This window comes from Primulina eburnea, chromosome 3 (genome assembly GCF_022965805.1).
Source record: "Primulina eburnea isolate SZY01 chromosome 3, ASM2296580v1, whole genome shotgun sequence".
In the NCBI taxonomy this organism is placed as follows: Eukaryota; Viridiplantae; Streptophyta; class Magnoliopsida; order Lamiales; family Gesneriaceae; genus Primulina; species Primulina eburnea.
The window spans coordinates 2,029,787-2,057,440 of record NC_133103.1 but is presented as its reverse complement, the minus strand read 5'-3'; the positions used below and the strand labels follow the sequence as shown (position 1 = coordinate 2,057,440).

General features: G+C 32.2%; 3 protein-coding genes across 3 annotated transcripts; 2 read left to right on the top strand and 1 right to left on the bottom strand.

Annotated features, from left to right (window-relative positions):
- Window positions 1-228: 228 nt before the first annotated feature.
- On the top strand, window positions 229-3,257 carry LOC140825230 (probable methyltransferase PMT18). Its single transcript, XM_073186878.1, has 6 exons — window positions 229-610; window positions 918-1,604; window positions 1,695-1,905; window positions 2,001-2,298; window positions 2,399-2,866; window positions 2,963-3,257. The coding sequence occupies exons 2-6, from the start codon at window positions 924-926 to the stop codon at window positions 3,186-3,188; spliced, it is 1,884 nt and encodes a 627-aa protein (XP_073042979.1). The 5' UTR covers window positions 229-610; window positions 918-923; the 3' UTR covers window positions 3,189-3,257.
- Window positions 3,258-4,072: 815 nt separating this feature from the next.
- LOC140825228 (protein GET4-like) lies at window positions 4,073-13,542 on the bottom strand. The gene is given in 14 exon segments (XM_073186877.1): window positions 4,073-4,322; window positions 4,567-4,647; window positions 4,783-4,867; window positions 5,033-5,091; window positions 5,093-5,162; window positions 7,094-7,140; window positions 7,392-7,475; window positions 8,397-8,487; window positions 11,716-11,761; window positions 11,793-11,918; window positions 12,628-12,704; window positions 12,944-13,027; window positions 13,181-13,260; window positions 13,413-13,542. Coding segments are annotated over 14 exon segments (996 nt in total). The 5' UTR covers window positions 13,461-13,542; the 3' UTR covers window positions 4,073-4,304.
- Window positions 13,543-15,984: 2,442 nt separating this feature from the next.
- LOC140825227 (O-fucosyltransferase 29-like) lies at window positions 15,985-27,230 on the top strand. The gene is made up of 9 exons (XM_073186876.1): window positions 15,985-16,472; window positions 17,564-17,654; window positions 18,199-18,275; window positions 18,455-18,543; window positions 18,679-18,868; window positions 19,447-19,628; window positions 25,451-25,553; window positions 25,741-26,069; window positions 26,609-27,230. Exons 1-9 carry the CDS (start codon window positions 16,209-16,211, stop codon window positions 26,970-26,972), a joined length of 1,689 nt encoding a protein of 562 aa, XP_073042977.1. The 5' UTR covers window positions 15,985-16,208; the 3' UTR covers window positions 26,973-27,230.
- Window positions 27,231-27,654: the final 424 nt, after the last annotated feature.

The following is a 27,654-nucleotide window of genomic DNA, read 5'->3' as shown; positions in this document are numbered from 1 at the left end:
ATGAGAAAATTAAGGCTTCTGTGGCGACAAACTGGAGGATGCCAATGCCCTATTAAACATAAAGCAACCTTTGTTGGCTCTTCTCCCTTATTTTGCGCGCGCGCTCTCTCTCTCTCTCTCTCTCTCTCTCTCTCTCTCTCTATATATATATATATATATATATATATATATATATATATTGTTTTTCTTCTACAAAAATATATATATATATATACATGCACTTGTCACAAACACCACCACTTATCCAACACTTCGTCTTTCTTTCCCTTTTTTTTTTAAATTATTTCTTGGATTTTACATTTTGGGGTATTATAATATTATAAAAAAACGACAGAAAAAAATCCCACTCTTTCTGCCTTTTGGAACTCATCTCAGTCACCTGCTTCCTTTATGTGCATGTGCTTGCCAAGAATCTTTTCACCGGAGAATGCTATCTCAGATTCATATTTAGATGTATTAGCAAAAAATATGTGTAAGTAGCTGGCTGGCTGGCTGGCTGGCTGTTCCGGGATATATCTTCGTGTATTGATGCAATGTCTGTAGATTCTGCTTAGCAGTACCGTTTCTGCTTATCTATCTTCTTCTGCTTTTGCAGCAACTCTGAGGAGAGGTATGTATATATGGCTACCCAATTATATTTCATCATTCTTGTAATAGATATGCATGCTAAGGGGAAATCTGTATCCGCCGGACCTCTTGATTTGACTGATCCATGGTCAATTCTTAGTTTCTTTAAATGATCTTTTAATTGTTGGTAAATGGGATTGAAGGAGAGAGATCGAAGCAATATATTTAGTTTAGGCTGCATGCTATGCATTTCTTGTATGCGACAATGGCGTCTCCACCTACTTGTTTATGTCGATATGTTCGAGTTTTTATCTGATTCTATGTTGATCGAAATATCTGATGATTTTCAGGTCTAGATGGGAAAGGAGTACAGTGGATCCCCAAAGCCTCACCAGCTTGAATTGAAGAGAAAACGTCTCACTTGGATACTGGCCGTAAGTGGCCTCTGTGTCTTCTTCTATGTTTTGGGAGGTTGGCAGAGTTCATCTCGAGCTCCAATATCCCAATCCGATGTCTACTCCAGAGTTGGCTGCGACGATAAAGCCGACTCCGTTCATGTTCAATCATCGACATCAGCTGATTCGTTAGACTTTGAAAGCCACCATCAGTTATTGGTAAACAGTTCTGATAACTCCGAGACATTCCCACCGTGCGACATGTCATATAGCGAATATACTCCCTGCCAAGATCAGCAAAGGGGTCGGAAATTCGATCGCAACATGTTGAAATACCGAGAAAGGCATTGCCCTGCGAAGGAAGAACTCCTGCGTTGCCTAATACCCGCTCCGCCGAACTACAAGAACCCTTTCAAATGGCCGCAGAGCCGGGATTACGCGTGGTATGCCAATATCCCCCACAAAGAACTCAGCGTCGAGAAAGCTGTTCAGAATTGGATCCAAGTCGAAGGAGATCGCTTCAGATTTCCCGGGGGAGGAACCATGTTCCCCCGTGGTGCGGATGCTTATATTGATGATATTAATACGCTTATCCCTCTTACTGATGGAACCATTCGAACTGCTGTTGATACGGGCTGCGGGGTGAGAAATTTATCTTACAATACGGGTTTTATTGTATCTTCTGTTTCACAAACTCCTCAATTTTTTTTTTTCGTGTTGTTGGTTTCTCAGGTAGCAAGTTGGGGTGCTTATCTGCTGAAGAGGAATATCATCGGGATGTCTTTTGCTCCAAGGGATACCCACGAAGCACAGGTATGGTTTGCATTGGAAAGAGGCGTTCCAGCAATGATCGGAATCATGGGATCACAGAGACTTCCATATCCCGCCCGGGCTTTTGACATGGCTCACTGCTCTCGCTGTCTTATTCCTTGGTATAATTATGGTTAGATCCATTCCCTTGTCGAACTTGATCTCTTTTGATAAAAAGTCGGTGCTTTAGAATACATATTTATCATCTCTGGTTTGGATTGGTTGCAGATGGACTATATTTAATTGAAGTAGACAGGATTCTTAGGCCTGGTGGGTACTGGATACTCTCAGGTCCGCCGATTCACTGGAAGAAATACTGGAGAGGCTGGGAGAGAACGGAAGACGATTTGAAGCAAGAGCAAGATTCGATCGAGGATGTAGCCAAACGCATCTGCTGGAAAAAAGTCGTCGAAAAGGGAGATCTTTCGATCTGGCAAAAGCCAATCAACCATGTTGAATGTGTTAAGAACAGAGCAGTATCTAATAAACCACATATGTGCAAATCTGATAATCCTGACGCAGCTTGGTACCAACATACCTCCCCAATCCAACATTTCATTTCATATAATAAATTGGGAATGAAATTAATATTTGTAGTTTACACAAGCTCATTTTCATGTTACAAGGTACAAAGATATGGAAATCTGCATAACACCACTTCCAGAGGTAAGTAGTCCGGATGAGGTTGCCGGAGGTGCGTTAAAGAAATGGCCAGAGCGAGCTTTTGCTGTTCCACCAAGAATTAGCAGTAACTCCATCCCAGGCATCACTGAGAAGAAATTTCAAGAGGACAACGAAATGTGGAAGGCTCGATTGGCATATTACAAACGCATCGTTAGCCAAATACCACAAGGATTATACCGGAATGTCATGGACATGAATGCTAATTTTGGTGGATTTGCGGCAGCCCTGTCGAAATACCCAGTTTGGGTTATGAATGTGGTCCCCTCTAATTCCGAGCCTGATACGTTGGGGGTGATATATGAACGAGGTTTCATCGGTACATACCAGGACTGGTGTGAAGCATTCTCCACCTATCCACGAACTTACGATCTAATCCATGCAGGTGGTGTCTTCAGCATATACCAGGACAGGTAATGTTGCTTCTTCTTTTCTTCATTTGGTATTAAAGCAATGGAAGCTATTTTCGATGAATTTACGACCAACTCATGTGTTACTTGCTCTTGAAGGTGTGACCTCACTTACATTCTCCTCGAGATGGATAGAATCCTAAGGCCTGAAGGCACTGTTATATTCAGAGATGGAGTGGAAGTTCTAGTCAAGATCAAAAGTATAACAGATGGGATGAAGTGGCAAAGTCGAATAATGGATCACGAAAGCGGACCGTTCAATCCGGAGAAAATACTTGTTGCCACAAAAACTTACTGGACAGGTGAAGCCAAGCAAAAGCAGTGAAGGCCTCATCCTTCTTGTTTCCATATTTTGATCCACACTCATCGTCACAGGGACTTAACTCATCTGTTCAATCCCGGGTTCGAGTTACAAACTCCTTAACCCGCATAGGAAAATAACATTATTGTCTACTTTGAGTTCGCCTGTATAGATATGGTGAGGAGGTTGGATGTTACACATTATTGTTTTTATTCAACTCATTATATCCATCAGACAAGGTGTAGTTCATTGTACTTTTGGTAGAATGCAGTTTTTTGCGTTACCGTCTCCTTCCATGAATACTTGGATGAATCCGAATGGATGCACCAAATGATTCAATGTAAAGAAACGAAATAACCCACAAGATTAAAACTCAACGAAATTTGAGTTTAATTGCATAACACCCTCGTAAAAATTAAAAAAACTAAAAACACCATATATTACATTAATAGCATTTTAAACTTGTGTTTTTAAAATGAGTTATAAAACCATCTACCACATAGATAAATATGCTTGAGCTTTTATAACATAAATGTGAAATATGTTTGATTTTTAAAAAAAATCAAGAAAATATTAATCTATTAATATTTTTAAGAGTTTCATACATTTTAGACTTTTCACAAAGTTTCGTGGCTGACGAGTAAGTTTGTATCAAGAATTCCGCCAATTTGTATTGAAAACAGAAAATGAATACGTGCCAGCTGATTGTTCAAATTTGACTTATATTAAACATGATGATCCTGAACCTTGTGGTACCAGGCCTCATATGCGTATGATTATTTCTTCATTTGTTTGTCATTAAATACTGATGATTTTTCCATTAATGAGTACATTCGAACTACTGTATTCGATGAAATACGTCTGAATTTGGAAGAATAACACGAGGAAAGCAGAGTTCAGGAGAAAAAACGCACTCGAGGCTTCGGGAAATTTCTACTTGTAACTGGGTATAAATAATTTGAGAGTATATACACCCTTCCACTGAAGGAAAAGCATAGGACAACCATTAAGGAACGCATGAAAGCTAGCATATAAATATTCTTCAGATAATGAAGGCCATATTTGTATTCAAAAACCAAAAATCTGGAAATTAGGACTGAACTGCTTGTAGACCATCATGATCCCAATTTGAATGACTCCCTATTCCTCTGCCATCATCTGTAAAGTAGCAAATTAAATTTTACAAGCCTTCAGGAAAAACTCCAATTATTAACAATAGATTAACATTAAAATATATCTGTTTGATTAAGGTTATAGGAGAAGTATAAGTATTATCAACTACTGTCTGATTATATATTTGCTACATAATAAGTAAGCAACACTAGAAGTTTTGTTTAGGTCTCTCTAGTGTGTTAATGATTGAATTTACCAAAACAGCATCAATATTATATACAGTTAATACCTTGAAAATTTCCCCAAACATTCCTGGCATGGAATTTCTGCGTCGAACTCCATAAAACTTCCAGGCAACTTCATCGAGGAGCTATTAAAAGAGGACAGCCAACAACAGAAACGTGAAGCTATTGCAGGATAAATGGAAAGACACTCAACCAGGATAAGACTAGGAAATGCATAAAGAGAAAGACATTCAACAAGGATAAGACTAGGAAATGCATACCTCATTCAATATAGGTTCTCTGTCTAGACTTGATTTGTATCGTTGCCGTATTATATTGAAAAGAGGCAAAGCATCTCTCTGCAACCTGCGTTAAAATAAGGAATGAAGGCAGCAATGGAACGCTTCTTCTCATCAATTCAGTCTGAAAAGACTCAGTCGGACTCATCGTCACCGGTATTTTCATAACTGTCGGCAATGCCAAAAACTGAGACCCTTTGGAAAACTGGGGCAATAAAAAGAGTCGACTTACGTCTGTAGAAGATAAATAATGAATTGCATCAATTCTGATTGAGGGAAATCAACCTCTCGAACTTTGCACTTGCTTCTTCATGTCATCCATAAGGAAATTAGCATCTCTCAAATTACATAAAGATAAATACCTGCAGGAGATAAAACAAAAAATAAAAATTATTCCAATTCAAAAGATTCGCCGAAATGAGAATGAATGATTCAAAAGACCAATTTATAATATGAACCATACATAAAACATAGAAAAGGCGGAAGAAATCTCTTTTAAGCAACAAAAGTTTGGGCCTCAAATATGCTATTGGGTTAAGCTTGCATGAGTGAGAGTAATATTGGGATGAGTGACCTCCTGAGTGCTGACGTTGCGCCGTTGATCTGGTTGGCTAAATTGACCGTAAAAGAATGACACCAGATCTTAACGGGTAATATTGTCTCTGCTGAGGACAGGGCCGACGGTGGGAAATGATAAGACTGATCTCTAGTGATATGAGACAACACCAGTAGATTGACACGCTGCCTAATAGCCCGACCCATTAGCACACAAGTAGGTGCACTTAACGCTGCCACAAGTACAAGGAAATAAAGTTGTATCTTGGCTGACAACTATAACTTTTGGCCTTGTGGTAAGCGCTTGATTCTAACAATTGGTATCAGAGCGACATCACGGGTTCAATTCTCCCAAGAAGCATATTTCTATACTTCTTTGGTGGTGTGTTGAGTTAAGCATGCATACGTTAGTGTATTTTTGGGATGGGTGACCTAATTGGAAGTTATCATGCGTCAAGCTGCTGACGTTGCGCTGTTTGATTTGGTTGGCTAAGTGGGTCGTAAAAGAGTGACACCAAATCTTAACCGGTGATACTGTCTCTCTGCGGACAGGACCGACGGCAGAGAGACAGTATCACCGGTAGGAAAGAGTAAGACTAATCTCTAAGGATATGGGACAACACCAACAGATAGACACGCATCTCCCCGGACTCATGGGTCTAATAGCCTGATCCATTAGCACACAAGTAGGTGCACTCTGCGCTGGCATAAGTATAAAGAAATAAAGTTGCACCTGGACAAACAACTATAGTTTTTGGTCCTAGTGATAAGCGCTTGATCCTAACATATGCCTCTGCCATCTCCTTGGATTCTAAATAGATTGTATTGTCCATATTTTGATAATTGAGATTCTAGTTGTATTCCACCACTTACCAAAACATTACAATTCTGATGGAACTGAAAAACCTACTATAAATCAACCACTATAAACAGGATAATTTGAGAAGATCTCAACATCTCAGCCAGGATAAAATGAATTCGATCGGCTTCTAGAATTGATTTTTGAGATAGAAATCTGCCGACAAAGTTTGGGAGCCATCTAAATTTTGTTTGCATACCACCCATGGACAACCTCGAGGGATAGTGATAAAACCTAATTTATTTTTTACACTAGAGGCTATTAATTAGTCAGGGTCAAGCAAATTAGAAATTACTCTGTTTCTGTTAAAATCTAATGCCGGAGCTCTTTAGATATTGGCATTAGTTTTCAAGTAATATTTATTTTCTTTTATAAACTGGAGTACCAAGGTCTGGTTCTTTTGAGCCATTGAAATTGTGCTCGATGTCAGACCTGGTTGGTCAGATTTTCAGTGAATGATAATACCCCTCCAGGCCCTATAAAAGAGGAGCATAATTTGTCAGTCACCAAAAGATGCACTTTCAATCTTAAACAAGCACGTTCAGCGGCAGCTGAATCATCAATAATCTGGTTATCCATTCCCAAAGGAGTCTACACCAAGTTCAGCAAGTTGCCAACATATAATCCATAAGCTATTTTGTACTGAGGAGGTGATCAATTTTTCTAACTGCATTTACTTTGTCTACAAGGGATAACTAAAACAACTCCTTCCATACAAATCACTGCGTTGTATGAATTGAATAACTAAATAGACTGAGCTCACAGGGTGTGAAATACACTCCATGAATCAGTTGAGAGGTGGCTCAATAAAAACTTAACAAGAAGCCAAAAGATGTTGGTTCAAAGGTTATAATCAAATAACTGCATTAGTTAACTTACATCAAAACTGCATGAGCAACAGCTAAATCATCTTCACCGGGATAGCACTGTGATCAAAACTCTAAGTTAGATTGATTCCAACAGAAAAACGCATTGCAGTTCTCAGATAGTGTCCCATACATGATGCAAAGATTCGTTTCATCGAACACCATACTTTTAGAATAAACCAAAGCTACAAGCCTACTATTGCAATCAATTGATTCAAATAATGAAACAACGGGACAAATCAACGAACTTCTGGAACTTGAACTAGCAGCTAAAAAGAGGATGGTAAAAAATATGAAGCTGAGGGTCAAACCTTGCCCATGAAATTGACTAAAGTAGCGGCAAACTTCTTTGGACTTTTCCCTCTAACAAAATGGTATGACACTTTGGCCATGTCCTGAAACAATAAACGGGTATTTATAGCATGATGAGGAGGTTGGCAATCACTGCGAATATAAACAAATATTTCTAGGACATCCAAGTAAATTAAGCAATTAATAGTGAGTGTTTCAATAGAGGGGTCAGCCAAAAAGTGATTAATTATGAGAAAGTGTTATAATTTGATTTTTTGTATTTGGGTGAGTTGTTAAAATGAGTTTAAAACATTAAAAATTCCATAAATTATGAATAGTGGAGACTAAAAATAGAACTCGCAGCATTTTAGTTCATATTATAGTATTATCAGTTGCCAAAGGTGGATGCTGGCACTGATAGATTCCATTTGTCGATGACATTTATGGTAACATAGCACTGGTGGATTTCAGTAGCAAGAGCAGATGCCAGTGCTGATAGATGTCAGTGGCCAATGATCAGTTTCTGGTAGCAAGGGTATGTAATGGCCTGTATCTTTTATTCTGATGGTTATGGTTATCAAGGTGTAATCCTTGCGGCGTTCAAATTCTTGACTTATCATCACGTCGTGCTTCACATGTGTCACTGGAACATGTGGTGTTGTGTCTTCACTAATCCATCATATACCCAAGTTTGTGCTTTTCTAAGTTTTGAATCAACGTTTTTGTCCTGTCAATCGAATTCGAAAGATTCGAGCCCGAATTCAACACATAATTTTTTTTAGTTTTTATTTTGCATCATATTTATAAAAACAAAAATCAATTGTTTATTTGTCTATTCCACGTTTTTTGCTTGATTTTCTTAAGTCCTAGGCAAATATCTTTTAAAATAATGTTCTTACTTGTCCTTCAACGAAGTTCACATATAAACTTCAAAATGATGTCGAGTGAGGGTCATATCACATATAACCTTGAGAATAAGGTGTAGCATTTTATAAAACAGAATCAAGTATGTTAAGGAACTTTACCAACTCAGGAGACTCTGAATATAAATAATCTGCGAGCATATCATATAGTTCAGGAGACCCATTCCTATGTGCTCCAAATTCAATAGACCACCTGAAAAGATTGTAACAAATTTGTTATTGCATTTTAGGCTGGTCGGCAAAAATTATGAACATTTAAAATGGTGGGATATGAGTTCAATCACTCCAACAGCCGAAGTATAAGAAACTAGCAAGAAGCACGTGCGATGCACGTAAATATTAATTATTTAATAAAAATTAAAATTTGATTTTTTTAAAAATAATTTGATTCAATTTTTTATTTATATTGATTTAGTCTTTTGTCATATTAGACGAATAAATTAATTAAGAACTTATATACTTTACTTTCAAAATTTTTTCTCAAATTGAAATTCAAGTCGTTAATTTTATGTTATATAATAAATTATAATTAGCATAATATATAGAATGAATTAAACTGAAACAAATTTTGAAAATATATATATCTAAGAACCACGTATAAGGTATAATAACCTAAAAATCAACCAGATTATGGATTTTATAAATGCATAAATCATAATTTATATAAGTGAAGCACACTAAGGACAAATAATTGTCAATTTAAAATATTTATGACTAACTCGTCAAAATATTATCAAAACTAATGAAATAATAATAATTGATAATAAAATATAACCTATAATACTCAAAATTTGCTTTTAAAATTTGTTTTCAATCATTTTTACACGGTTGAAAGATTTTCTCAAACGGTTATAAATATTAACCACGTGAAAAGTGTGAAAGACGGTTCAATATTTCTAATGATATTTTCAACCAGTTGACAATCTAAACAACAAGATATAGTTTGAAGAGTTAGTCTCATGTGAGACCGTCTCACGAATCTTAATCCGTGAGACGGGTCAACCCTACCCATATTCAAATAAAAAGTAATATTCTTAGCATAAAAAGTAATATTTTTTCATGGATGATCCAAATAAGGGATCCGTCTCACAAATACGACCCGTGAGACCGTTTCATACAAGTTTTTGCCTAGTTTGAAATGTAAAAACTTGTGAATAGTAAAGACACGGGAATTTTATGGATGTAAAACACTCACACGTCACTTCTTCCTCTGTAAAAAGGATTCCACTAAAAGACTTTGTCTTATATATATATATATATATATATATATATATATATATATATATATATATATATATATATATTTATAAGTGCGACTAAAATATTTAAACTTCTTATTATAGCTAACTATTTTAATTTTTCTATCATATTCGTATTTTATGATATTATTAGTATATTAAAATTCATAATTATTGATATAAATTCTAATAAATAATTTATTAAATTCTTTACGTTCAATTCTTAGTTAAAAAATAATAAAATATATTAGTATTAAATTTCATATTATTATATTATTATATACTTATCATGTTATTGTACTATTGCATATATAATTATTTTTTTCTTATATCTTCATGTGATACTATAATTTATTACTTAATTAGAAACTACACTAAAATATAATTACAAAATTGCATTAAAATAATAAAATAACATGTAGAAAGAAAATTAAAAGGATAAAATATTTAAAATTAGTATAAAGATGGATTATTTGAGAAAGTTAATTTAAGAATTGCATTTTATTCTTGAAGTGATATAAATTATTACAATCAATGTATATTGTAGTGATAATTCATTAGCAATTGTTAGACTATTAATTATATATGATGTGGAATAATTAGGCTACTAATTAATTATATATTAGGTGGAATAAATAAAAAAAATTGATATTTTCTTTTTACACTTACAACAATTAGAAATTTAAAAATATATCTTTATTGAATTTTTGGATTTGTATTGATGAGGATGTCATTTTTATCTTTTGACAATTGAAAAAATTGTCAATTATCTACACTTACGTAGGTTTATAGATAAAAAAAATATATTTTTATTATCAAACATATATTCATTTTTAATGCATAGATTTCCCATAAATTATGTAGAAAATTTCCATGCAATTAATCTAACAACACACAATTTAAGGGGATGGTAGAAAATTTACAATGAAAAACTTTGTTATTATTTTTACACTTTTATAAGTATAATAGTTAAATATATATTCTTTTAATATTTTTAATGATTTTTTAAAATTAAAAAAAGCTATTGTTTTAATATTTTTTCTAAGAATTATGTATCAAGAAAATATTATTTCTCTAATGTATTTTTATTATAAAATATTTATTCAATTTTTATGTAACATTATTTTCAAAGATTCTTATGTTCCAATTTTTTATTAAAAAATAAAAACACTATTTTAATCCTTATGTATTTAATGATTGTGTAATTTTCATGCAATTAATCTAACAATACACAATTTATGAGAATAGTAGAAAATTTACAAAGAAAATTTTGTTATTCTTTTTGTACTTTTATAAGTATAATAGTTAAATATATATTCTTTTCAATATTTTTTGTAAGAATTATGTATGAAGAAAATATTATTTTTCTAATATATTTTTTATTATCGAATATCGATTCAATTTTTATGTAATATTATTTTCAAAATTTCTTATTTTACAATTTTCTATTAAAAAAATAAAAACACTATGATCCTCATGTGTTTAATGAGTTCAAAAAAATAAATACCTCAATTAAATACATAATCAATACATTACAAATCTATTATCTCAAATTTGTCCCTAAATTTTATATATTTTTTCCACCAATGCCCATGCATTTAATACAAACAATGCATAATTTTTGGGCAATGTAGTAAAATCACAATCAAAAAACTTTGCCCATCATCCACACTTTTATAGGTATATAGATTGAGCATGTTCATAGGTTAAATTTGGAATTAGCTAAGGGTATATCTCATGATAAATACCATATCGGTTTTCACAATCTTGAACTCTATATGATTAACGCTTCTCCACTGTCTAAATGAACTAAAAGCTCCCACATTTTCTATTACTTAGCCACTAAGAAACATACTTTTTATTAAAAAAATTGGTCAACTAAAGTCCTTTGTAATTTATCAGAAACAAACAAATCACATTTACCAGGAGAAGCTAAATAGAAAATATTAGAAGAGCCCAAGATCCACCAATTTTCCCAACCATATATTACCATTCAATAAATGGATGAACATTGGATACCACATGATTAAGGGTCTACATATGATGATTTGATCAAATTGGAGGAGCATAGCTTTTGCATCAAGGCCCTGCTACAGTTTACTGCTTTGTTTTGATTCATGATTAATCTTTCGCAAAAGTTCTGTCAGTAACTAAAAAGGAGTATATTGGCAATTCTTTCTTACTTGATAGCAGCCTTGAAAAAGGGAAAAAATAGAAAATTACGCAGAACTTTCTTACTTGATAGCAGTCTTCTTGCAACCCTCCACACGTATTTTTGCAGCACCAAGAGCTTCAGAAAGTTGTTGTATGTCATCGTCATCGGCGAGATCCAAATTTTGTGGCACTGATATCTGAGGAAACTTCTTATATATTTTCCTGATACAATCTATAATTCATAATCTTAGAATCTAAGAAACTAATCATGTACTTGAACTTAACTATCAGAAAAATATAACACCAAAGATTGGTAAAGTAGCATGTCAAACTAACATTACTTTACTCATAAATCAAGCTACAAAGGACAACTAATCCATGAAAGGTTGTTTCAAGTATCAGAACAGATCTCTGGAAACCCTTAAATATTTCTTACAACATGACGAAAATTACAAGCAATTATTTAGAATCTGATTCTCATACATCAAATCACTTCAATTTCTATGATCTATACATGATATATATACAAATAAAATACATCCCATTTAAAGAGTAACCAGGCAGGAACAGTTATCCGGTTTGTTTTAATTAAACCCAGTTGCCCAGAAAGACTCCAGAAGGGGAAAAGGATCCTGCCAGGTAGTCCAAGCCGGGTCAATCAATCTAGGTCTTCCAAAGCCAGGTTTGCCCAGGCCAAACCGAGCTTTTGGTTACCCCCTCTATTTGCATGACTCAGAGCTCTATCAAGTAGACAAAATATCATAAAATATGTACTTCCCCACTCCTAGGATCACCAAAAATGTAATATGACACTGATTATAGCACTTACATATGATAATTCTGAAAGAATGCGTTTCGATATTTTGAATAAATTCGTACAAATTTTAACAAATAATGACATTTCTGAAAACAAATGAACTCAAACTAAAAGAGTAACTGACCGAGAGTATCATCATCATAAGGAATTTTTCCTTTAACAAGAGTTTCTACGAACATGAGACCGAGTTCCGCTCCACAAGTAACCTAAAATTTAGTGCGTGCATTGCATATCAGTGTTTTTACTGTGAAAGAATGTGAGATAACAAGCTGATTACCAAAAAGACAAATCCATGAAGGCTCCTTGTTTCCCTAGATACGATAGATTAAAATGGCCGAGTCAATTCAGCACTTTGATTGATAATATTCTAGTGGAAAATGTTTGTTACGTAAATAGAGTTACTCATAGATCAGTTCTCAAAATAATAAAGCAGTAAAAATTAGATCTGTCCATTTTCTAATTCTAAGCAAGCACCAGACTGAAGAATATCCAAGGCATCAGAATACCTATCTGCAGATATATATCTGCAGTGATTAACAGATATAATATTAAGCTACCATAAAAATAAGCCCAAATAGGCAGAACTCCCATGGACATCAATTAACAAGAGCACCACTTCCCACAGGTCACACGAAAGCATGAGCCTTTAAAGATGAAATTGAACAAGATTAAGATACCTCGCACTGAAAGTCTTGTTCATCTGTTGAGCGCCATAGTAATTGCCATCTTCAACAACTTGATTAATCTTCTCAATATTCTGCAATTGTCAAATAAATGGAAACCCAAAAAGAAATTCATGATTGAAAACTGAGAATAGGTAGCAACACATTTAAAGCACAAAAATCCAGAAAAGAAAAATGGAAACTGAGAAGCGTGCAATGTAAATTAAATAGTAGGTGATAAGCAAACCTCTTGAACTGGTGCATGGGTAATCCGCTTAGCTCTCTCCCGCGACATAGCTCTTTTCAGAGAGTTTATGTTTATGAATCTCTAAAACTGAACCCCCAAAAAAAAAAAAAAAAACTGATAATAATGTACAAAGACGATGAATCAATCACTATGAATTGACATTAAATTCACAAATTCAGAATAAAAAACCGAAATTATTATACTACAATTAATAATATTTGGATTGAAATTAATTAACAACAAAATATATTAATTTAAGAAACAACTAAATTAAATTATTAACACGTTAACAATAAAAAAAAAGTTACAGAATAACAACTAACAACGACAAAACAATAAACAACAAAATTAGAAACATAAAACAAAAATGATGAAAATACATAGATATATGTTTTCGATAAATGAGGTTAAAACTGTTCTATTATTGTAAGCATAAATGTTTTGAAACTTTAGGGATTGTTAATGTAAATATGATCATAAGAGTGGTGGTCTTTTGATTTTAGAAAACTTGGGCAAGTGTAAGATCATTAAATTTTATTTTTTCTCTTCTAGTTGAGCGTTTATACAGCACCCAATATCAAAGAAGAGTTGGAAGCGGCAAAAAGAGAGTTCCTTCAAGCCAATATAGTCGATCGTAAAGAAGCCCAAGACGATACTTTTGCCCAAACTCGTTGAAAAGTATGCGAAGGAAGTCTGTGTGCCAGTTGATGAAATACTGCCATGGATCAAGTGGTTGCTTTACAATTCAAGGTTTCGCTATGTGTTCTCGATAAAGTTAACAGAGAAGCCATGGTGGGTGTAACTTTTTGATACTTATGGGAAATTTAGGGAAATTTAGCGTTCGTTCTCAGCAAGTAGCAAGTGTCACTAATCCAGACGCAGGCTTTGAAATTATCTTGAGCCTGAAATAATAAAGAAGATCGTTAGGAGGAGGCCAGGAGGGTGTCCTGGTGTAGCCACTCCGACGCTCAAATCAGTGACTGAGGATATATGGGGGAGCAGCTAAGGGTGTTGCTGAAAACAATATATTGAATGGGCCAGGGATGATGGACTCATCTATGGGATATCACTTTTGATAACTAATTTTCAGAATCTAGGCGTCAAGTGATCCGGCAGAATCGTCATTCATATCTACTGTTAATCGGGAATGCAGGTAATTTGGTAAGTTTTTCTATACTTTATGTTAGCCTCTCGGCCTCGTAATCTGTTCTTCATGGCTTTGATATTTGGTTTTCGGTTTTTCTATAATTTGTAAATTCAATTAGTTTTTTAATTGTATGAATTATAATCAATTTATTATCTGATGAGTACAAATTCTTATTTTGTGTTTATCCAGAATGTCAAATTAAAGATATTGAATTTCATAAACACTAAAATTTTAAGTTACTTCTAAAAGTTTATAGGTTCTAGAATTATAGTGAAGTTGCTCGATCCACAAAGGAATCATAGAATTATTAATGAAATAAAACTTGCTTTGCATCTGCACTTGTCTTCCAGTGAAGTAAATATAAGAATTGTTTCTGTCAAATTAGTTAAAGGAGTGGAGAGTTAAATAAATCTGAAATCAATAAAAAATAAATTATTCAAATTAATTTTCAGAAATCAACTCCTAAGCCCTAACAACTAAAAAAGCTACAATATGCAATATCATTTGAATCATACTGAAGAACTCAAACAGCGCAAAACGAATAAATTCTCTTTTACTATCCCTTGTGAGATTTTTTTTTTAAATTTAAAAAATTGAGGTTTTGTCCTCATATTTTTAAATTATACCCTCACATTAAATATTCGTGTACTTTAAATAATTTTTTGACTGGCCACGTATTTTTAGGAACAACTGAAAAATAAAAAATAATTGTTCAAGACTTGGTGGAACATAAGCTGTCGGATCAATGATCCATCTGCATATATAATAAAGTTCAAAAATACTGATATATTTGGTAATATCATGTTTTAAATATTGACTAAAAATTAAATATAATATTTTCTTAAAATATGAATGTATTGTTACGTATTTTTCTTCTTAAATTAATTAAACTTAAATAATATTTCAAAAATTAAATATCTATTTTATTAAATTAAACTTTGATCCAAGGAATATTCATTAAAATTTTCTGAATGTTTAATATAAACTTATATTTTTTAAAAAAACTTATATAAGATCAATTTTGTGATAGAGATCTTCTACACTTTCGACTGTTATGTATGTCAAAAATAGTATTTTTCATTCTAAGTATGAACTGTAAAAATATACGAAATCATTTCATAGAAAATATACTAAATAATTTTTATTGGGTTTATTTTTGATTGAATGATTCTTGGAATATTAATCGTTTTTAAATATAAATATTCACACATAAAGTAGGTCGACATCTTGCATAGATCCATCAAGAAATAATAAAAACATGATTCCAAATTTAAAATTGATTTAGACTAGACCACCTGAATTGACTCTTATTCCTCCCTTGTTAATTACTTTAATTAATACTCATTCAATTCTTTATTATCTGAATAATTTGTCTTAACCTTTTTCGTCATCATTTAATTACAGATTGATTATTGGCCATCGTTTTCACCACTATCCATTTCACACACATACACACATCGCCGCTCGGCTTCTCCCAAAATTTCACCTGCTCACGGTAAAAAGGGGGGAAATCGCGATTAGGGTTTGTGTAAGGGTCCGTATTTTGTATATGATGCACGCTTCTACTGAATAACAGCAGAAATCGCCTCTGCTGCGTGCTCTGTTAGCGTGAAAATCTAATGTGTCTACTATGACAAACGGGAGGAAGAATGGGCTTGGCTAATTATCTGGCCTCTGCTGTTCTGCAGCAGGAGCAGCAGCTGCAGAAGCAAAATCAAAAGCAACAAGGGTATTTTTCCAATTATTTTTGGAAATGGAGGCGGCCTGCGGAGGTGGTGGTGATGCCGTGGACAATGGTTTGCGGGCTTCTGCTTTTTGCGGTGGGTCTCATTTCTCTCTTCACAGGGCACGTGGCTTCTGATCTGGAGTGGTATTCTCAACGACTTGTTAAGCGGACGTGGTACTATAAGACGGTATGGACTGTGGATTGAGGGGTTTCGCTGTTTTTTGTGTAATTTATTGTTCTTTAATTGCTGTTTTTGTGGATTTGTTGTAAATCGCACAGCTGAAGTGTGAAAAGTTGTTCTAACGTAGAAAATTTGAGTTGAACTGCTACATTTTTGGAAATACTTTTAATTGGTCCATATTATAATAGTTCAGTATGGTTTAACTTCTTTTAATTTCACTCTTTAGGGTTGGGATGTCTATTATATCGTTAGGAGCTAAGTTGCAGAATTTTATGCACGAGTTATCCTGGAAGTTGGCAACATTAACAGAAATGGGAATTCCTGTTGATTCCATTATTTAATGAAGTAAAGGGAATTCCAGTCGATTCCATTTTTTATGAAGTCCCTTGTTTGTGTTTCTCTAACATGGTATATTTTTGTGCAATAATTTTTTCATCTCTAGCAGACTGTTCCTCATTTCAATTAATTGTTGCTCCTTTAACTCTGTGGGTGAGTGTATGTGAGAGAGAGAGAGAGAGAGAGAGAGAGAGAGTGTGGTTGGGGGGGGGTTCCTTCATGTTTACAGTTTGCTTCCAGATTCAAAATTTCCTGCAATTTTTGCGTTTGTTTTTCGATACGAATTGAGTTTTTATTTATTAAACAATCGAGGTTATGCAATTTTCTCTCTCTTTCTGTCACTATGTTATGCAATGGGAAATTAAGGGTTAGAAACATGGAAAAAGATGTTTGGGAATGTTCCGTTCAATATGTACGGAAGTAAAACTATTCCTTTTGACGCCATTTTATTACATAAGAAAATGTTTTATTCTTAGTTTTTCTCTGCAAATTCTGGTCTTTTAATTGAGTTCATTGTGAAGGTTTATCTATTGCATCTACATGATATTCTTTTCCTTGGTAATCAACCATTCTGTTGCGTATTTCTGTTATTGGCGTTGATTTCGATATATCTTTTGATATTGTCTTTCCCTCCCTTTTTTTACTTAATCTAATTATGTAAGTCCCAGCAGAAGCGTGATCTTGGGATATATAATGTCTTTGGGGTTATCCAACAAAATTATCAGGCAAACTCAGAGCACTTACTGTTTCATGTAATTTAGGATAGAGATTCTCGTGTCCCAATTGATGTATGGAAATCAAAGTTTTCAAATTTCTATTATGGCTGCTGTGACAGAGGTCCTCATTTTGCAGGTAAGTTAACTATTTTCCCGGTATTCTGCTTGTGCTGATGCATTTGCTTTGTTGGTTCAAACCTGTAACCAAATCAATTTTTTTCCTGTTAATATGCTGTTATCATCTCCCTTGAAGCAGGAATTCTGTTGCTTTATATGATTCATCAATTAATTGTGGCAGTTGGCTTCTGTTTATAAATGATGGTGTCAGTTCTGTTGCTATAACAAAAGTTGAGATGCAAAATTGTACGGAAAACACTAAAGGACCACAAAATGTCAAGTATCTTCCATAAAAGTACATAAGAGTAATTCTGGCTTTGCTACCATGTGCTGGGCTGTTTTATGACATTTGTTTAAACTAAGTTCTCTTTTCATTTTAAGAAAGTGAAGAAGTAAAAATTCAAAGATTATACCCTTGAAATGCTTATAAGTTATAGCATCAGAGAGCAACCATGGATGTGATTACTTTAATTTTCTTGTTGTGCCCCTTTAACTTGCTGTCAAGGTTATTTGTTCTTATTGGTGGAAGTAGTAACATTCAGGAACTAGTTTTTTGTTTGTAGCTGCTGTACGTGAACGACGTTCGAATGGCTACTTACTAATTGCTACCAGCGGAGGACTTAACCAACAAAGAACAGGAGTAAGTGTTTTCTGGTAATCGTTCAGTTTTTATTTTATAAGCATCCAGATTGAGAAACAAGTACTGATATGTTTTCTCATATTTTTTTGCATTTCAATTATCCGACTTCTTATCCTGTTATATTGCTTTCAATTATGTACATTTAAATCTGAAATTTGGATTGCATTTTTTCTCTTCAGATAACTGATGCTGTAGTTGTTGCAAGGATCTTGAATGCTACTTTGGTTGTGCCAGAATTAGATCATCATTCATACTGGAAGGATGAAAGGTTTGTTAAAATGAAATCATATGGTCCTCTGTTACCTTAAAACCTATGAGTACAGACTTTCACCTAAACATTAGCACGGCCCATTTTGGCTCGAAAACAATATTTTTACTCATCCTAGTTTACTTTGGTATGCAGTGATTTCTTCCAGATTTTTGATGTTGATTGGTTTATCTCTTACCTCGCAAAGGATGTTCCAATTGTTAAAAGAGTGCCGGAGAAGTTCATGAGGTCAATGGAAAAACCACCATATACAATGCGAGTTCCACGAAAATCAGAACCTGAATATTATCTGGAACAAGTTTTGCCACTTCTTTTGAGGAGACGTGTAAGATGAAAAATATTTGAATTATGAACAAAGTATTCTAATTTCTTGTTATAATGTCCTTGTGGTGAATCTTGATATACTTGATTGTCATGCACATAATAAAGATATATGTTTGTTTTTAGGTTGAAGAATAGCCACTTAGATGTCCGGGTGCCGATGAACGAAACCAAGAAAAAGTGCTTTATTTGTTTGCTGCTATGCCTCTTTAATATTTTACTTTTATGATCAATTAATTTAATTTTGGAAGCTTGGAAATGTGTTTGGGGAAAGGAAAAGATTCAACAAGGTCTGAATATGTGAGGAATTTTCTTCTTGAGTCTCGGCTCTAGTACCGGCAACGTTTTTGTAAACCTTACTGGCAGATTTTCAGAGTAAATAGTCGAGCTGTCTTTTGTAGTATATCTGTCATAGTGACAATTTTCTCCATATGAAAATATTTGTACTAATCAATGAATCTTTCTTTCCTGGCTCCACGAGTGTATTTAGAGTTTTTAGAGTGTTTGAAATTGTATTTTAAGTGGAGTGCAAACTGTTATTCGGCGGATTTGGTTAATCGGTGACCTGTAAAACTTATGCAGGTAGTTCAGTTGACAAAATTTGATTACAGGCTGGCTAATGAACTTAATGAAGACCTGCAGAAGTTGCGATGCCGGGTCAATTATCATGCCTTGAGATTTACCAAATCTATAAGGAATATGGGCCAGAAGCTTGTTGTGCATATGCGTAAGATGGCAAAACGTTTTATTGCTGTTCACTTGAGGTTTGCAATCTTTGCTCTGTGGTGATGATCTTGCTTTTGTGAATTTAACTTGCAAGGAATGGATTAAAAACTGCAAGTATTATCGAGCTCTGTTTGTGGTCTGAATTGTGTGAAAAGATTCAGGATTGATATTCAATCCACTGTCATCCTTCCTATGAAAATCTTGCCCATTCTCTATATGGATAACCAGTTGGTTCTGCTCTGTGTCATTAGAATCTTAAAGTCGGTGTCTTTATGCCTTGAGAGAACAAGGAATTCTGTTGTAAGTCCCTCGTCATAAGTCAAAAGCCATATTTCTGTTCAGAGGACAATAATTAAGAAATCTATCCACTAACTGTGTTGGGATAACACCTATATTCTCTCATGATATGGGGACTTTGAACATCTTCGCTACACCAGCCATTCTTTGCAGCAAATTAGATTATGCTCACGTTTTGCAATATGTTCTGTTGCATTTTATAATATGACTGTATGCTATAGAATCTATCCAGTTAATTATGAATTTGGATGTTAACGAATTGTGTGCTGTGGTCTTTAATTTTTTTGCTTAGTATGAGAAAGATATGCATATCAAAAAATTCTCTCTTCATCTGTTGTGCTGGCATTAACTAGTTACATGAGGTATACTGTGCTGGCGAATTGAGGTGACAGGGCAATTCATATTAGCTTCTTTCGTGACAAACATTCTTCTCTGAACTTTGATCCCATTGTTGGAACTATTTCTCTTAATCTTTGTTATCTTTGGAAACACCATCTCCTCCTCTCTGGTGTTCCCTCTTGCTTTTCCCTAATTCGATTTTGGAACACCAGAGAGGAAAGTGTTTTAAGTGAGAATCTTTTTCTCAGATGATTTTGTATCTGATACTGCTAAGTTTGATATACGAAAAATATATGCTGAAGAAGATGAATTCTTATTCATTCCATTAACTGAGACACACAACCTATACTTGTAATTAATAAATCAGAAGATAACAACGTGATCTAATATAATCTATCCAAAGTTTAAAATATAAAATAGTAGATGGATAATTATTTAACAATTCAAAAGTCAGTCCTGATCTATTTTTGGATATTCAACGCTCCCCTTCAAGTTGGGTGATATATATTGATCATGCCCAACTTGGACATCAAGTCTTCAAATGTAGGTCGAAATAAAGCCTATGTTAGGATATCTGCAACTTGTGAATGGCTAGAAGATAGTTTGGTTTCAAGATTCCTTTCTCAATTTTTTTACTTATGAAATGACGATCTATCTCAACATGTTTGGTACGATCGTGATGAACTAGATTATTGGCAATATTTATCCAGCTTGGTTCTCATGCTTTGGTTCCACTGTTTGATGACCTTCCAATTTCAACTCATTCAACAATATTTGAATCCATATTCCTTAACAATTCCCATTGGCCAAGGACTGAAATTCTACTTTTGTACTGCTTCTTGCCACAGTTTACTTCTTGCTACGCCATGTTTCTAGGTTACCCCATACAAATGAACAATAGCCAAATGTGGATTATCTGTTAGTAGAACTTGCCCAGTCACAGTGATATACAAAAAATATATGTACCGAAGAAGATGATTTCTTATTCATTCCATTAACCGAGAAACACAACCTATACTCATACATGACAATTAATCTAATCTAATGGATCCAAACTTTAAAATATAAAACAGTAGATGAATGCTTATCTAACAATTCAAATGCCTACCCTAATCTAATTACGTGCAGTTTTGATATACGAAAAGTATATGATGAAGAAGATGAATTCTTATTCATTCCATTAACCGAGAAACACATGTACTTATCTATATATCTATAAAAATGTGATTATGTGCTTTGTTTTCCAATTCTGAAAAGATAAAAATAACCTCCTTGTCAATATAAATCCAAAAGCTCAATAAAGATATATATGTAAAATTCTAATTGCTGCAAGGACAAAAATGGAATATCAAAATTTTATATTTATTCCACCTAATATATAATTAATGGTTAATGAATTATCAATACAATATACATTGATTGGTAATTTATATCACTTCAATAATAAAATATAACTCCTATATTAATTTTATCAAATAATTCATCTTTATACTATCTTTAAATGTTTTATCCTTTTAGTTTTCTCTCTACATGTTTTTTTCATAATTTTATTGCAATTTTTAATTAAGTAATAAATTATAATATCACAAGAAGATATATGAAAAAAATTAAATATATATGCAATAATAGAATAATAGAATAATATGAGAAATATAGAATAATATGATAATATGAAGTTTAATAATAATATATTTTATGGGTTTTTTTTAACTAAGAATTGAAATTAAAGAGTTTAATAAATTATTCAGGAGAATTTATATCAACAATTATGAACTTTAATATATTAATAATCTCATAAAATATGAATATGATAGAAAAATTTAAAGAGTTTAGCTTAATAAAAAATTTAAAGATTTTAGTAGCACTTTTTTTAAAAAAATAATTCATCAGAAAAATTTATAAATTCAATACACAAAATTTGGTAGTATTTGAAGCATCTACCATGATTGTTTAAGATTTAGATATTAAGGATCTAAAGGTAAACCTAACTTTGGTTCTCAAGAACAGTGAAATCAAAATCAGAACTAAAATATTATCTTGGTTTCGATTTCCAAATCAGCTCTCATAATATATAAATTTTAAGGCATAATAGTTAAACGATTAGCTTCACTGTCTCACATGTTGTACAACTATTTTATTTGATATTAAAAAATGGATCATAATAGCACTCTTTTTAGTTTTTGGATTTGTATTGATCAAATCCAAAAACTCTATAATGATATATATGTAATGGAATATAAAAATTTGATATTTACTCCACCTAATATATAATTAATGGTTAATAAATTATCACTTCAATATACATTGATTGTAGTAAGTTATATCATTTCAAGAATAAAATATAACTACTATATTAATTTTATCAAATAATTCATATTTAAACTACCTTTAAATATTTTATCTTTTTAATTTTATATATATATATATATGTTTTTTTATCATTTTAGTGCAATTTTATAATTATATTTTTAATGCAATTTCTAATTAAATAATAAATTATTATATCACAAGAAGATATATGTAAAATTAAGTATATATATGCTATAATTATAATAACTGATGAGTATAGAATGATGTGATAATATGAAGTTTATACCAACATATTTTATGGGTTTTTTAACTAAGAATTGAAAGTAAAGAGTTTAATAAATTATTTATGAGAATTTATATCAACAATTATGATTTTAATATATTAATAATGTCATAAAATATTAATCTCTTAAAAGAATTTAGAGAGTTTAGTTATAATAAAGAGTTTAAAGATTTTAATAGCATTTTTAAAAAAAATTATATATAAGACAAAGTTATAAATTTATTACACAAAATTTGGTAGTATTTGAACATCTGCTAAGATTGTTTAAGATTTAGATATTAAGGTTCTTAAAATAAAACCAACATTGGTTCTCAAGAACAGTGAAACCAATATAAGAACTAAAGTGTTTTCTTGGTTTCTGTTTCATATCAGCTTTCATAATATCTAAATTTTAAGACATAATTGTTAAAAAAATTAACTTTAATGTCTCGCTTGTTGTTTAGCTATTTTATCTGATATTAAAAAATGGATCATTGTAGCACTTTTTTTTTAAAAAATTATACAGCAGACAAATCTATAAATTCAACACAAAAAATTTGGTAGTATCAGATCTTTTGATTTATAATTTTCAATTTTATATATGTTTTTTTAATTATTTATGAAATTTAAGGAAAAAAATAATAATAATAAGAAAATAAAAAATTTTGTATTCAAGTAAATAACAGAAATATTGCATATAATTTGACTACGCTACAACTTTAAAATTTAAAAAGCAAATGATTTCAAATGTTTAATAATACGGCCTATTTGATATAAAAAATGGATCATAATAACAAATAATTTGAAATGTCCAATATATATATATATATATGTAAATTAGAACGAAGCACACATAAATACAGAAAAAAAATATAACAATGATTCGTATCTGAAGGCGTCATGAAAGATATAAATTAATTATATTTTTAATAATTCTTCATTAACTAATATGTATGAAATTACTTGATTGTAAAAAAATTATATCTCTGCATCTATTTTTCTTTCAAGTGAGATAATAGCTGTCCCTATGAAATTTATAATGTAATACATATATAATTTTGATTTTGATTTTAAATTTAAATGATAGTAAAAATTCAAAAAATATATGAAAAATTGAAAAAAAAATTATCTATAACAAATATATATGTTATAGGCATGATTATTTTATTAAATTATATAACTAAAAAATTACATGTATTTAATCGTCAAAATCAATCATCAATCAAAACTCTAAATATGTAATGCATGAGGAGAAATATTAATGAGCGATTAAAAGACACAAAAGTTATTTTCTAATGTAAAAACAATATATGACATATTCCTTATAATAAATATAATATAATGATCATTGATTAACATTTATCAAAGTATTAGAGCTTTTACGTATGATATTTTAATATTTTTATTTGATTATTTTGAAATCAAACTAATTTATAAAATAACATTTTTTATGAACTTTTATTTTTTGGGCTATATTTCAAATTTTAATGGTAAAAATCATACCAATAGTTTAAAATTTATATTTAATAACTATTGTATGGGTTTATTTGATATTTACCATAAAATCTCATCTGAATGTGTATTTTATTACATTTGTTGATTTATTTATTATTTTAAAATTATATTTAACAAGAAATTAATAGTCGTCAATGTTAGTATACAAAAGTTAGATTCTGATAAAAAAATTAATTCTTCGTGATATAGAATTCTAAAAACAAAGATAAAAAAAATGTCGTGTTATTGTGGGTTATATTTATAATAAATATTATCATTTCATTAGTTTTGATATTGTTTTGACAAGTTAGTTACGGGGATTTTAAATTGATAATTATTTGTTCTTAGTATGTTTCACTTATGTAAATTATGATGTATGCATTGATAAAATCTATAATTCGGTTAATATATAGGTTATTCTGTTTTATACATGGTGTTTGGATATATCTATTTTTAAAATCAGTTTATTTCGTTCTATATATTATGCTCATTATCGTATATTATATAACATAAAATCAAAATATTGAATTTTAATCTGGGAAACAATTTTGAAAGTAAGGTATAAAAGTTCTTAATTAATTTATTCATCAATATGATAAGAGATTAAACTAAGATAAATAATAAAATGATTCAAATTGTTTATTGGAAAATTAATTTTTTAATTTTTATTATATAATTGGTAATTTGCGTTCATCACGTGCTTCATGCTAGTACATAATAAATAAGATAACAACATAATCTAGTCTAATCTAATCTATCCAAAGTTTAAAATAAAACCGATGACGAATTTTTACCTATCCTAATCTAATTTTGGATATTCAACAATGTTCAATTCGATGGAGATCCACCTTCTTTTAGCTGTTAAAATGTAAAGATATTTAACTCTGCGATATTAATGTGGTTGCCGAGTGACATGGAAAGAATAATACTGATTTGGAAAAGGCCTTGAACTTTTTTGTCCTCAAAGGTTCCTCACTGGTGGAAAGCTCGCGAATAAATTACATGAAATATGTATTGTGTGCTATCTCCTTGTCACCTTAATATGAGATTATTTTAATTTTCTAGATTATATGTCCACTAAGTGTCATTTATTGATTATGCCAGAATAGTTTGATATCTTGTCCATTTTATTTCATCGGCTTGATTTGTCACTTTCAGGTTTGAACCTGACATGCTCGCCTTTTCCGGGTGTTACTATGGAGGGGGCGATAAAGAAAGACGAGAGCTGGGTGAGATAAGAAAGCGGTGGGAAACATTACCGGTAAGATTGTGGTTTATGTATATTCTTGAATCTTGTGCTGGTTGCAATGCAATAACAGATACATTTTCCTGAATAACAATTGTGAGTAGTCAGTATTTAAAGATTTATTGGATGATGAAGCTAAAAGTAATTAAGCATTCATGTCGGATTGGACATTTTTTACAATATTTTCTCTTTTGTTCTATAGGAATTAAGCCCTGATGAAGAAAGAACACGAGGGAAGTGCCCTTTGACCCCACATGAAGTGGGTTTGTTGCTGAGGGCCCTTGGCTTCGAAAATAGTACCTACCTCTATATTGCATCTGGAGAAATATACGGTGGAGAAGAAACTTTGAGGCCCCTTAAAGAGCTCTTTCCAAACTTCTATACAAAGGAGATGCTGGCTGGTGAAGAGCTGAAATCATTTCTTCCCTTCTCTTCTCGTTTAGCGGCCATTGACTATACTGTATGTGAAGCAAGTGATGTCTTTGTCACCAATAATAATGGGAACATGGCAAAGATCCTAGCTGGTCGAAGGTAACTACATGCGAAAACTACTTCTTTCATGTTGGAGCTATAACGATGCCCTTTCTGTCCAACTTTTAAATAGTTGACATGTTATCAATACCTTTTTATTAATTAAGTGAAACAAAAGGTAAAATTTATCGGCACGAAAAACTAGACTTGAACGTCAATCTCCAAATTTATTCAACTGCCACCACCCCAAGATGTTTATGTCACAACACCACTTGGGGTGGTGGCAGTTAAATCAATTTGGAGATTGACGTTCAAGTCTAGTTTTTCAACAGAAGATGTTTGAGACGAAAAGCCATCACATCAAATGTAATAATAAAAAAATTATTTAACCATTTAAATCAATTTCTCAAAGTACCTTGTGTGATGGTTTTAATTTTTATCACCGGCTCGTAATGAATCCTGATAAAATATATTCTAATCAACACACCACCTTGTTTAGTGTTAGAAACCGTGTTAATAGGCATATGTGGATTTTAGAAGTTCTGCGTGTCTGTAATACTCCATGTACTTGAAATTACTATCTTATTTTCTTGTTGAAGGCGTTACATGGGCCACAAGAGGACCATCAGACCGAATGCCAAAAGGCTTAGTTCGTTGTTCGCTGCACGCGACAAAATGGACTGGAGTGTGTTTGCAAGAAAGGTCAAATCACGCCAAAGAGGATTCATGGGAGAACCTGAAGAGATGAAACCTGGGCGAGGGGAGTTCCACGAATTTCCATCTGCTTGTGTGTGCCTGAAACAAAACTTGGATAGATTTATCAACGTTTCTATGCCAGAGTTCATAGATAAAAAGAATGGTACAAGTGAAAAAAGTTTCTCAAGAGGAGAGAAGGCAAGCACGAGAAATGTGTCTGTCTCTGTTGTAGAGGAAAACGACCACGATGATTTTTTATCTGATTAGACGAAACTTCATATAGGTTAGCCTTGCTACTCTCCTCTTTTTAGCAAGCATTGTAACAATATTGATTTCACTTGATCCGCATAACGGACAAATGAAATTAATGTTCCTTCTGGAGTCTTTGGTTGAAATACTGGTATGGAATGCAATGAAATGCATGCATGTAAAGGTCCCCCTTATCTTGTAGTTGTATCAACTCTGATGTTCGTTTATGTATTTGTGTAATTGTTAAGTTGCTCTCAACGAGTTTGTGCTCACACTTTTCCCTCTGCCTTCGCCTTCGCCTTCCTGCGTATGCTGCTTGTTAGTAAGTGGCTTCTCGTGTGTTTGTGTGTGTTTTTGCATCCTTTAAAACAGCATTCCTCCTCCTCTATAAAGGTAATGTTTTTATTTCCGATTATTCGATATTAAGCAAGAGCTTTCACTCCCGCATGCTGTGAGTATTGTGAAAAACACTATTCATAATTTTGGTATTCAAAAGATTATTCGCTCCCGACAAATGACTTTTAACGACAGCAAATTAATTATTCATTAACATAAATTTTATATGAAATATTACAATATTAGAAATACCCAAAATATAAGTTATTTGTTAACGAACTTATAATTCATTAGTTACAAAAAAAGATAATATCTAAAGATAGTAGAGAAGAAATGCGGTATAAATTTTGGTGATTTTTTTTTT